A 13560-nucleotide genomic window follows, 5' to 3' on the forward strand; every position below is an offset into this window, starting at 1 on the left:
GAACTCCTGACCTCAAGCGATCCACCTGCCTTGGCCTCCCAAAGTGCTGGGATTACAGGCATGAGCCACCATGCCTGGCCCAAGTTTTTATTTTCATGAGGGTTTCCCAAAGCACTAGCACCACCAATGAAACAGATTTTTAATAATAGTAACAGCAGGTTTTGAAGAATTTGCATAATCATCCTCCATATCAGGGGATCTCATTCATAGAAATGACAGCCTCATTCACAAATAAGGATGGTGGATATCTTTCTCCATTCAGACTGCTATAACAAAACACCATAGACTGGATAATTTATAAACAACAGTAATTTATTGCTGACAGTTTTGGAGACTGAAGTCCAAGATCAAGGCACCAGCAGATTAAGTGTCTGGTGAGGGCTTGCTCTTTACTTGCAACATGGTGCCTTCTTGCTGTGTTCTCACATGGCAAAAGGGCAAAAAGCTCCCCAACCCTCTTTTACAGGGGCACTAATCCCACTTATGAGCGCCAGAACCTTCATGCCCTAATCACCTCCTAAGGGCCCCACCTCTAAAAACTATCATTGAGTATTAAATTCCAACATATGAATTTAAGTGGGGGATACCACCAACATTCAGACTATAGCAGTGGATATATTTGTTTACCAGCTAACTAGCACCAGGAAATGGTTGTAGTGTAAGCAGTTTAAAATTGACTCATTTCTCCAGCTGTTTATTCATTTGTTTAAATTTAGGAAGGTTCACAGTATTTCAAAAGTTGAACAAAGAATTTATAACACAGGCCAGGCATAGTGGCTCATGCCTGTAATCCCAGCACTTTGGGAGGCTGAGGTGGGCGGATCACTTGAGGCCAGAAATCAAGACATGGCAAAACCCTGTGTCTACTAAAAATACAAAAATTAGCCAGGCGTGGTGAAGCACACCTGTCATCCCAGCTATTCAGGAGGCTGAGGGTGGAGAATCACTTGAACTTAGAAGGCAGAAGTTGGAGTGAGCCGAAATCACAACACTGCACTCCAGTCTGTGTAACACAGTGAGTCTCTGTATCAAAAAAAAAAAAGAATTTATATAACACTGTGTTTTCTGTTATAACAAATATTATACTAATTCATATAATAAATAGGAACTTGCATTGAATGTGACTAATGCGTATTGAGGAATACTGAGAGTGTGGGAAGTGATCGTTTTCAGCAGTCTCAGATCTAACTGATGAATAAAATGATGAACAAAGAAAACATATCACCTATGTTTTTACCATACCAGTCCCACGAGTAGCCATTTTGTTTAGATGGATTTTTTTTAAAAAGGTAAGTTTAAAAGGTAATTTGGCCAGATTCCTTTTTAATTCAGGCATATTTCCCTTCAGGAGGAATCAGTCTACATATTTGATTTGAGAATATTTGCAGTCTACCCCTTAGACTTTTTTTTTTTTTTTTTTAAACAGAGTCTCCCTCTGTCACCCAGGCTGGAGTGCAGTGGCGCGATCTTGGCTCACTACAACCTCTGCCTCCTGGGTTCAAGTGATTCTCCTGCCTCAGCCTCCTGAGTAACTGAGACTAGAGGCACTTGCCACCACGCCTGGCTAATTTTTGTTTGTATTTTTAGTAGAGACAGGGTTTCACCATGTTAGCCAGGATGGTCTCAATCTCCTTACCTCGTGATCTGCCTGCCTTGGCCTCCCAAAGTGCTGGAATTACAGGTGTGACCCACTGTGCCTGGCCTTAGCCTTTCTTAATGAACTCACTTGATCAATGCCCAGACATATAAACCTTAAAAGATTTTAAAATCTGGTTAAAAATACGCTTGCTGCATACATGCCAGACTATGTAGTAAGCACTGACCAGTTGAACCTGACTCTGAACAGGCATTTAACAGAAGAGATACACAAATGCATGTACATGTGCACCTATGCATAATACGTATACACACATTTCCCATCAGGATTACAGGGAAATGTGTTGATGTCGTAGGTAGCTCAGAAATTCCCTCCTGGCTTTGTTGAAGTATGCTAACTTACCCATTCTTTGCCAGAGCTCTGTACTCTGAGGCTTAGGCCTGATTCAAAGCAGGTCTTGAAGTTTGGAGCTGAGAATAGCTCAAAGCCTTGTGAACAGATTATTTTAAAACTATCTCAAATTCTGGGGCTCAAGTGATCCTCCTAGTGCTGGGGGTTACAGACTCCCAAAGTGCTGGGGTTACAGACATAATCCCCCCAAAAAAGAACATAATTACCATCTTAACTATTTGTAAGTGTACATCTCAGTAGTTTAAGTATATTTATATGGTTGCAAAATAGATCTCCAGGACTTTTTCATCTTGCAAAACTCAAATACTATACCCATTAGACAATAACTCCCCCTTTCTCTCCTTCCCCTAGCCCCTGATAACCCCATTCTACTCTGTTTCTATGGATTTGGCTACTTTAGATAACTCAGAAGTAGAATCATACAGTATGTGGCCGGGCGCGGTGGCTCATGCCTGTAATTCCAGCACTTTGAGAAGCCGAGGCAGGCAGATCACCTAAGGTCAGGAGTTTGAGACTAGCCTGGCCAACATGGTGAAACCCCGTCTCTACTAAAAAATACAAAAATTAGCCAGGCATGGTGGCAGACACCTTAATCCCAGCTACTTGGGAGGCAGAGGCAGGAGAATCGTTTGTACCCAGGAAGCGGAGGTTGCAGTGAGCCAACATCAAGCCATTTCACTCAAACCTGGGGGACAAGAGCAAGGCTTCTCTCAAAAAAAAAAAAAAAAAAAAGACTCAAAGACTCATACAGTATGTGTTTTTGTGACTGGCTTATTTCATGTAACATAATGTCCTCTAGATCAGGCATGGTGGCTCATGCCTGGAATCCTAGCACTTTGGGAGGCTAAGGTGGGAGGATCCCTTGAGCCCAGGAGTTTGAGACAAGGTTGAGAACATAGTGGGTCCCTACCTCTACAAAAAATATCAAAAAATTAGCTGGCATGGTGGTGCACACATGTTTTCCCAGCTATTTCAGAGGCTGAGGTGGGAGGATCCCTTGAGCCCAGGAAGTCGAGCTGCAATAAGCTTTGTTTGTGCCACTGCCCTCCAGCCAGCGTGACAGAGCAAGACCCATTCTCAATAATAATAATAATAAATGTCCTCAAGGTTCATCTACCTTGTAACATCACAGGATTTTCTTCCTTTTTAAGGTTGAATGATACTCCTTTTTTTTTTAATCGTATCCATTTTTTTGCCATTTTTTAAAATCAGTTTATGTATATACCACATTGTGTTTATCCATTCATCTGTTGATGGACACTTGAGTTGCTTTCACCTTATTGTAAATGTAAATGTTAATATACATGTTAGTGCTGCTATAAACATGGTATACAAAGATATCTTCAAGACCCTGCTTTCAATTTTTTTTTTTTTTTTTTTTTTTTTGAGACTAAGTTCTACGGTACATGTGCATAACGTGCAGTTTTTTTTTTTTTTTTTTTTTGAGACAGTCTCACTCTGTCACTTAGGTTGGAGGGGCGCATTTTCTGCTCACTGCAAACTTCGTCCCCGGGTTCAAGCTATTCTTGTGCCTCAGCCTCCCAAGTAGCTGGGATTACAGGCACCCACCACCATACCTGGCTACTTTTTGTATTTTTAGTAAAGATGGGGTTTTGCCATGTTGGCTAGGCTGGTCTCGAACTCCTGACCACCTGCCTCGGCCTCCCAAAGTGCTGGGATTACAGGCATGACCCACCATACACCTGACCCCTGCTTTCAGTTTTTTTGAATGTATACCCAGAAGTGGAATTGCAGCATCGTATGGTAGTTCCAGGTCTTTGTGGGGGTTTTTTTCTCAGTTTTTTTTTTTTTTTTTCAGAGACAGTGTCTCACTAGTGACCTAGCTAGGTCCATTTTAGGAGAGGGTCTGGGTCAAGTTGGGGGTGGGGGCTTTGTAATATCAAGAGGGGAGACCTGAGATCAGTATAAAAGGGATTAAAGTGGTCATAGGAGCACCAGCGCTTCTGAAGACTAAACATAGCTGAAGTTTTGCTCACTAGTTTGATCTCAGCAAGTGCCAATGAATTAAGTTATTGGAAATCTCACTGGATCTATGTACATTAATACTTAGGCATGTTCTTTTGTTGGCCTAGGTAAGTTGCCTAGGAATTTTAGTAATTATCCCCATTATCTGCATACATTGCTCTCCTCTCCCAAGGAAAGGTAAGGCATTGGCCATGGAGGCTTTAGCCCATCCAGACTGGGTAGTAGAAGTAGAACTGCGAAGTGACTATCAAAAATTTCTATGTGGTAAAAGTTGACATGTAGATTATACCAAATTAGGAGAAAAAATATATATATCAGACAGAATATTTATGAACCAGCCAAGCACAGCAGCCCACTCATGTAATCCTGGCACTTTGGGAGGCCGAGGTAGGCAGATCGCCCGGTCAACATGACAAAACCCTGTCTCTACAAAAAAGAAAAAGAGAGAAAGAAAAAAAAGAAAAAGACTTATGAACCCCTATATCATTTTTATCAGTTTATTTTGCAGAGACTTAAAACATGCTCATAATGGCCTCTTGTTCTTCCTTAGGGAGTTCTGTAAAAGAAAGCAGGAGATCCCTGTCATGGTTCCTAGCATGCAAAAGGATGACTAATTCACAGGACTGGAGGACTTTTTTTTTTTTTTTTTTTGAGACAGAGTATCACTCTTATTGCCCAGCCTGGGGTGAAATGGCGTAATCTCGGCTCACTGCAACCTCCGCCTCCTGGGTTCAAGCAATTCTCCTGCCTCAGCCTCCCGAGTAGCTGGGATTACAGGCATGGGCCACCACGCTCGGCTAATTTTGTATTTTTAGTAGAGACGGGCTTTCTCCATGTTGGTCAGGCTGGTCACGAACTCCCAACCTCAGGTGATCCCTCTGCTTCGGCCTCCCAAAGTGCTGGGATCATAGGCGTGAGCCACCGCGTCGGGCGGAAACTCCTTTGATGAATAAAGCAGTGTTATAAATTCTGTGGACTGACTTGAAGAGTCCCTTGCTACATCTTAGGGTTTTTTGTCCTTTTCTGTCCGTCATTCTAGTTATATGGCCTCTGAGTCTAAAAGGTATTAATATAGAGCATTTTTGCTCCAGAGGTATATTCTTAAGGATCTTACATAATTCGAAATCTATATATTTTACCATTGATTTTTCCTATTTGAAAAAATTTAATTAGAATGAGAGAAGATCCCCAGAAGGCATAAATCTGCAATCATTGCAGCTTAGAAGTACGTTATGCACATTATGGTGGCATTGATCATGGAGCTGTGTCTCCAGTATATTTTCCCCCTTTTTAAATCCCAATTTTCCTTTTTTTTTTTTTTTGGACTTAAAGATATAACATTTTAATTCTGTTCTTCATTATCTCTAATCTTTCCAAGTGTTCCTTCCTTAATTGCAATATGGCATATGTCCTTGTTTGGATTTCATTTCGTCAGGGTGTTTTATCTTTTCTAACTTCTGTTCCTGAGTTTTCAGTGTCTTTTTTTTTTTTTTTTTTTTGAGATGGAGTCTCTCTGTCACCCAGGCTGGAGTGCAGTGGCACGATCTTGGCTCACTGCAACCTCTGTCTCCCAGGTTCATGTGATTCTCCTGCCTCAGCCTCCCAAGTAGTTGGGATTACAGGTACATGCCACCACATCTGGCTAATTTTTTTTTTTTGAGATGGAGTCTTACTCTGTCAGGAGTGCAATGGCATGATCTCGGCTCACCACAACCTCCGCCTCCCGGATTCAAGCAATTCTCCTGCCTCAGCCTCCTGAGTAGCTAGGATTACAGGTGTGCACCACCACACCTGGCTAATTTTTGTATTTTCAATAGAGACAGGGTTTCACCATGTTGGCCAGGCCGGTCTGGAACTCCTGACCTCGTGATCCACCCGCCTCGGCCTCCCAAAGTGCTGGGATTACAAGCTTGAGCCACCGCGCCCAGCCAATTTTTTTAGTGGACACGGGGTTTCACCATGTTGGCCAGGCCGGTCTGGAACTCCTGGCCTCAGGTGATCCATCCGCCTCAACCTCCCAAAGTGCAGGGTTACAGGCGTGAGCCACTGTGCCTGGCCAAAAATAAATATTTTTTATAGGAGGGCTCCATAGTACCACTTATTTGAAATGTGCATATATATGAATATGTGTATATATGTGTGTGTATGTGTGGTTTTTTTTTTTTTTTTTTTTTTTTTTTGAGACGGAGTTTCACTCTTGTTGCCCAGGTTGGAGTGCAATAGTGCGATCTTGGCTCACTGCAACCTGCACCTCCCAGGTTCAAGCAATTCTCCTGCCTCAGCCTCCCAAGTAGCTAAGATTACAGGCACCTGCCACCAGGGCCCCACCACCAGGCCCAGCAAATTTTTGTATTTTTATTAGAGACAGGGTTTCATCACATTGGCCAGGCTGGTCTCAAACTCCTGACCTCAGGTGATCTGCCCACCTCAGCCTCCCAAAGTGCTGGGATTACAGGTGTGAGCCACTGCACCCAGCGTATATATTTATATATATATTTTTTAACTCTGAACTTCCTTTTTATACTCTCCCCACCTAATGTTTTAATAATGAGAAAATAATACTATCTTTGGCTTTGACAGTATACTGAAATACTTTACCATTGACAAAGACTTACTTTGTAACAATACTCTTTGTGAGTTTATAAACCATCAAAGCCACAGGTGTCTTTGGTAGTTGCTCTGCATTTTTTAAAGTTTTCCATAATGAAAATTTTTATTATGAAAATACTGAAGCTGAGCATAGTGGCTCACGCCTGTAATCCCAGCACTTTAGGAGGCTGAGGTGGGCAGATCATCTGAGGTCAGGAGTTCGAGACTAACCTGGCCAACATGGTGAAACCCCATCTCTACTAAAAATACAAAAAAATTAGCCAAGCATGGTGGCCGCCTGTAATCCCAGCACTTTGGGAGGCCGAGGCGGGCGGATCACGAGGTCAGGAGATCGAGACCATCCTGGCTAACCTGGTGAAACCCCGCCTCTACTAAAAATACAAAAAATTAGCGGGGCATGGTGACGCATGCCTATAGTCCCAGCTACTAGGGAGGCTGAGGCAGGAGGTTGCAGTGAGCCTTTTCTTTTTTTTTTTTTCCTGAGACGGAGTCTCGCTCTGTTGCCCAGGCTGGAGTGCAGTAGCGCTATATCGGCTCACTGCACTCTCCACCTCCTGGGTTCAAGCGATTCTCCTGTCTTAGCCTCCCGAATAGCTGGGATTACATGTGGATGCCACCACGCCCAGCTAATTTTTTGTATTTTTAGTAGAGGTGACGTTTCACCATGTTCCTCATGCTGGTCTCGATCTCCTGAGCTCAGACAGTCCGCCCACCTCAGCCTCCAAAAGTGTTAGTATTACAGGTGTAAGCCACCACGCCTGGCCACAAATTCTTTTTTTTACTTTTAGTTTTCCAGATATTTGAAAAGGACATGCACTAAACTACTAGACAGAATGTTGTAGTTAATATGCAAGACACTCCATTTATCTTAGCTTCAGTTTCCTCCTATGTAAAAGGGAGCACCTACCCAACCCATCTCATGAAGTGAATGTTGAATGAGATGATGTACACAAAAGCTTTTTATAAATTGTAAGAGGCTACATAAATATAAGTTGTTAGTATAATATAATCTGGATATTATAACATGATTCCGATTTTGTTCACCAGCCACTTATGAATCAGTGTTGTTCCATCAGCTACAAGAAATAAAGGGAGTTCAGCAAGATGAAGCTCTCCAACTGCCAAAAGACATAGATTATTTGACTATCAGGGATGTGTCTTTGTCCCATGAAGTTCGAGAGAAACTACATTTTAGTCGTCCGCAGACGGTAAGAAAAATAGGCAGGGGAATAGAAACAAGTTATAGATAAAGACGCAGTGCGTTTTTAAACCTGGGGTTACAATGGCTATATGACGTTTTATTTAATAATAAGAAACTTCTAGCCTGGGCAACACAGCAAGACCCCATCTGTACAAAAATACAAAAATTAGCTGGGCATGGTGGCATGCACCTGCAGTGCCAGCTACTCTGGAGGCTGAGGTGGAGGATACCTGAGCCCAAGACACTGAGGCTGCAGTGAGCCATGATCGCACCAGTGCACTCCAGCCTGGGCAACAGAGCAAGACCCTGTCTCAAAAAAAAAAAAAAAGAAACTTGACCTCAAATTTTTTTCTTATGTTTCTAAGAACATAAGAAACATTTCTTATGTTTCTAAGACAGATGTTGGTATGTCTGTATGAGAGATGATAAAGCTTAACTTTAATTAAATAACTGGAAGTCAAGAATTGGTTTGATTGGAACTATTCTCTAGTCCCAGCCACGTGATAAAGCATCAGTGCAAACTATGCAAGATAGTACACGTGTATGGCTTAAAGGAAAACATACTAGGTTAAAATATAACTCATATTAGTGGTTTTCAAGTCACTACTTGGAGTCCTCCCTAGGAGTTCCATAGTGTTGCCTTGGGAACCAATGGGAGAAAGAGGGGAGCCAAAGAGTGCCCCCACCACATACTTCAGACTGATTGTGAAAGGGTGTATGCATGTTCCTTTGTGTAAACAAATAAACCTTTAATTTGCTATATAGTAATTAGTATTGGGCTTCTAATAAATGTTTAAAGACTGATAAACTTTACTTACTGATTCTGAGATACACTTTTCTCCACACTTTAACATCTCTAAAATTGCATTTTTTTTTTTTTGAAATGGAGTCTCACTTTGTCACCAAGCTGGAATGCAGTGGAACAATCTCGGCTCACTGCAACCTCTGCCTCCTGGGTTCAAGCAATTCCCCTACCTCAGCCTCCCAAGTAGCTGGGACTACAGGCATGCGCCACCACACTTGGCTAATTTTTTTTTTTTTAATTTTTAGCAGAGACATGGTTTCACCATGTTGGCTGGGATGGACTCGATCTCCCGACCTCATGATCCGTCCACCTTGGCCTCTCAAAGTCCTGGGATTACAGGCGTGAGCCACAGTGCCTGGCCAGTTGCATCTTTAATATCTCAAAAGTTGATGGTGTGTCACAGTGTAATGGGCATTTTTTTTTTTTTAGTAGTGGTTCATAAAATAAAGGGGCATATTACAAAAGTACAGACTGTAGAAAAATTTGAAAAAAACTATTTTTACAGGGAGGAGTGATTTCATTAATATAACATGGTATTCTTAGCAACAGTCATCATAGAAACCAGGAAAATAAGCCTTAAATTTTATAACTCTGTCCTTTCCTATTGATTTCAGGTCATGTTTGTATGGATAATCATAGGCTACACTGCCCAACATGATAGCCACTCACCAATTGTGGTTATTTACATTAATTAAAATTAAATAGGCCAGGTGCAGTGGCACGCACCTGTAGTCCCAGCTACTTGGGAGGCTGAGGTGGGAGGATCACTTGAGCCCAGGAGGTAGAGGCTGCAGCAAGTCATGATTGTACTACTACATCCCAGCCTGGGTGACAGAGTGAGACCCTGTCTCAAAAAAAAAAAAAAGAAAAGAAAAAATTAAATGTAAAATTTAGCTCTTCAGTCTTACTAGCCACATTTCGAGTGCCCAGTAGCCACATATGACTAGTGGCAACCATACTGGACACCGCATTATTGCAGTGCACATGTTATAGAAGATTTCCATCATCACAGAAAGTTCAGCTGAACAGCACTGGTCATAGGAGTTCAGAACCCCTTACCCACAATTCCGTAATACAAAAGGCTCTGGCAGAAGTTTGCACAAGCTCATTTGGTAGCAAAACTGAGTTCAGTTCACATGAGGCTATATGGTCTTTATACTGTTCAGAGTGAATATTCATACCTTTCACTGTAAAAATACACTGCAGAAGTATTAATAGGATTTAAAATGTGGGGTGCTTGCCCCACACACTATTGAGGCTGTTACGTTATGTACAGCCTCAAGGATTATATGTATCTTATTGCAAAAACATATGGCCTCAAGGATTTCATTTCATTTTATTTTTTTGAGAGAGGGGCTTACTCTGTCACCCAGGCTGGAGTGCAGTGGCATAATCACAGCTCACTGCATTCTCAACCTCCCAGGCTCAAGCTATCCTCCCACCTTTGTTTTCTGAGTGGCTAGTACTACAAGTGTGCACCACTGTGCTAACCTAATTTTTTTAAATTTTCTGTAGAGACAGAGTCCCACTATTTTGCCCAGACTGGCCTCAAGAATTTCAAATAAGGGACTGTGGACCTATATTTGAAGAAAGGAACTTGATTACAGTTTTTCTTAGTTTAATGGGAAGAAAAAGTAGATACTCTAACATCTATTAGTTATGTAATCTTACACAAGCTATTTTAACATTTCTGTGCCTCAGTTTCCCATTTGTAAAATGAAGACATAAATAATATTTCTTCTATCTACTTTATGAGGTAATACATTGATAATACATCAAAATAATAATTAAGAAAATATTGTATAAACTATACAGATTGTTATTTGAAGGAAAATAGATTTGATCTGACATAGCATAGCTCACTTATGTTTCTCTTGTGGTATTGATTCTTAGATCGGGGCTGCTAGTCGTATACCTGGAGTAACACCTGCTGCCATCATCAATCTGCTGAGATTTGTGAAGACCACTCAACAAAGACAGGCAGCTATGAATGAATCACCCAAGACTGATCAATGCTTACGTGATGCAGATAGACTTCAAGAGAGACAGTTATAGCTTTCAATTCATAAAAGATTTTTAAAGAGCATGTAAATAATTTGATCAATATACAAGAGTATAGATAAAATAATTATTTAGCACATGTTAAAATAGCTTTATTAGGTTACTGGGTTTGCCATTAATTTACGAATGGAATAGAAATTAAAATTGTGCTTTTTTGTGTATATGAAAAAACTAGTTGTAAACAATTTGTATTCTTTCTTTAAGGAGCTCTAATACAATAACTTTGTGCAGTGTTCTTCAAAGAGAGAGAGAATGAACCTAAAACTAAACCTGGAAAAAAACTCAACATGCAGATTTGCCTACTCATAGGGACTTTGCCTGTTAAGTCTAACAAATTAAAAGTCTTATCATTCAACTTGTTTTGCGAGTTAGTAATCTTTTGCTTGGTTATACTAGGCTAGGAAGCAATATCAAAGCCCTTAAATTCTCAAGACTAAAGACTTGAGATTATATAAAATTATCCAGAATCATTCAGCTAATGCTATTGAAATATAGAATGTAGGGTGAAAGTTGACAGAAATCTGTACTTCTTCAGGAAATCCTCACTGGTAATTGTTTTGAACATTAATGAAAGCCCTATAAAATAGAAAGATTGGAAATCACCATTGTTTCCTATTATCCTCAATGTGAATACTTATTTGGTGACCTAGTTATGGGAGAATTAAGTAACGTTAGTGATTTTATATCATACCATAAAAATATTTTCTTAAGAAACTGTCGGCCGGGCGCGGTGGCTCAAGCCTGTAATCCCAGCACTTTGGGAGGCCGAGACGGGCGGATCACGAGGTCAGGAGATCGAGACCATCCTGGCTAACACGGTGAAACCCCATCTCTACTAAAAATACAAAAACTAGCCGGGCGAGGTGGCGGGCGCCTGTAGTCCCAGCTACTCGGGAGGCTGAGGCAGGAGAATGGCGTGAACCCGGGAGGCGGAGCTTGCAGTGAGCTGAGATCCGGCCACTGCACTCCAGTCCCGGCGACAGAGCGAGATTCCGCCTCAAAAAAAAAAAAAAAAAAAAAGAAACTGCCATGGCCATCATTTCTTAACAATGAAGACAGATCCATAGTAACTGGTGAGTGGTGTTTCCCTGTTTTTAAGTCAGAATGACAGAAAAAACAGAATAGTGCTAGTACCCCTCTTCCTCTCTAGTACTTCGATGGTATGCTGTCACAGGGGTTAGAGTGGGATAATCAGCTGGGTCTTTTGACTCAGATACCTCAGATACCTCAACCATTCTGAATAGACTAAGGGATGAATACAGCCAAATGGGCCAGACAGCCCTGCTTGTCTCTGGAATTCCAACCCGGATCTCTGGTGTCAGCCTAGGGAGAAGCTCCCATGTCAGCTTCAGGCCAAAGCAGGTACTCAGAACTGAGTTCTGAGGGCCCCAAAGTCACTTTGGCTACAGATGTGTATGTTAAGCCTGATTATGGGTGTGAGGCAACCAAGTATCTTGTTACTGTAATTGCATATGGCAACTTGGATGTAGCTTAGTTTTCATGGGTTTATTTTATCTAATTTTAGTCTTTCCAGAAAGCAATAAGATCAGTAACAAGTAAAAAGTATTTGTAATGCTGGATAATTTAGCAATGATGAATTCTTTTTAATACTTGATTTAGTAATTTCAAAAGGTGGAAACTTTTAGTCATAGCTACTCCTGGGCAAAATTCTTATTGCAGAGACAATATTAATTACAATACCACATTGTATATATATTTTGAAAAGAGGCTGCGTGCAGCGGCTCATGCCTGTAATCCCAGCACTTTGGGAGGCTGAGGGGGGTGGATCACCTGAAGTCAGGAGTTCAGGACCAGCCTGGCCAACATGGCAAAACCCCATCTCTACTAAAAATACAAAAATGAGCTGGGCGTGGTGGCGCAAGCCTGTAGTCCCAGCTACTCAGGAGGCTGAGGCAGGAGAATCGCTTGAACCTGAGAGGCAGAGGTTGCAGTGAGCTGAGATTGTGCCACTGCACTCCAGCCTGGGTGACAGAGTGAGACTCCGTCTCAAAAAAAAAAGGAAAAGAAAAGAAGGTATTTTGTGTTTTTGTGCTACCTATTTAGCAAAATAATGAAATTCATTGTTTCTAAACTTTTTTTTCTGATTAAATACAAGAGTAAAAGCAACGAATGGAGCGCCTTTTGAATAGAATATAACAAAAATTTATCTTAAAGAAACGGGAAGTAGCCGGGCGCGGTGGCTCACGCCTTTAATCCCAGCACTTTGGGAGGCTGAGGCAGGCAGATCACGAGGTCAGGAGATCGAGATCATCCTGCCTAACATGGCGAAACCCCATCTCTACTAAAAGTACAAAAATTAGCTGGGTGTGTTGGTATGCACCTGTAGTCCCAGCTACTTGGGAGGCTGAGGCAAAAGAATCACTTGAACTCAGGAGGCAGAGGCTGCAGTGAGCCAAGTGACTCTGCACTGGAGTGCAGTGAGCCAGACAGAGCCTGTGACAGAGTAAGACTCTGTCTCAAAAAAATAAATAAATAAATAAACAGGAAGTTCAAATGCTTTGGGAGGTTCTTGACAGCTACAATTTGGGGCTAGTGACACTACACATATAAAGAAACTTTAAAGTTTCTTTGTAATGAAGGTTTGTAATGCTATTCCATTACAATAGTAACTCTCACTGAAAAATGTTTCATGGAAAATACGTATTTTAGATTCTATGATTTGCTTTAGGATGTGAACTTCTTTTTTTTTTTTATTTTTTGAGACGGAGTCTCGCTCTGTCGCCCAGGCTGGAGTGCAGTGGCCAGATCTCAGCTCACTGCAAGCTCCACCTCCCGGGTTTATGCCATTCTCCAGCCTCAGCCTCCCGAGTAGCTAGGACTACAGGTGCCCACCACCTTGCCCGGCTAGTTTTTTGTATTTTTTTAAAT

At 41.5% G+C, this 13560-nt stretch overlaps 1 protein-coding gene across 1 annotated transcript in view; it reads left to right on the plus strand.

Moving 5' to 3' along the window:
* MTO1 (mitochondrial tRNA translation optimization 1) overlaps window positions 1–11030 on the plus strand; it is a 34556-nt gene extending 23526 nt beyond the window's left edge. Inside the window, exons 10-12 of the mRNA XM_011944492.1 lie at window positions 2581–2734; window positions 7633–7812; window positions 10504–11030. Of these exons, the coding sequence (XP_011799882.1) occupies window positions 2581–2734; window positions 7633–7812; window positions 10504–10665 (496 nt within the window). The 3' untranslated portion in view covers window positions 10666–11030. The remainder of the gene's footprint in view (window positions 1–2580; window positions 2735–7632; window positions 7813–10503) is intronic.
* The last annotated feature ends 2530 nt before the right edge of the window (window positions 11031–13560 follow it).

The sequence above is a fragment of the Colobus angolensis genome, unplaced genomic scaffold, assembly GCF_000951035.1.
Source record: "Colobus angolensis palliatus isolate OR3802 unplaced genomic scaffold, Cang.pa_1.0 Scaffold231, whole genome shotgun sequence".
NCBI classification, from domain to species: domain Eukaryota; kingdom Metazoa; phylum Chordata; class Mammalia; order Primates; family Cercopithecidae; genus Colobus; species Colobus angolensis.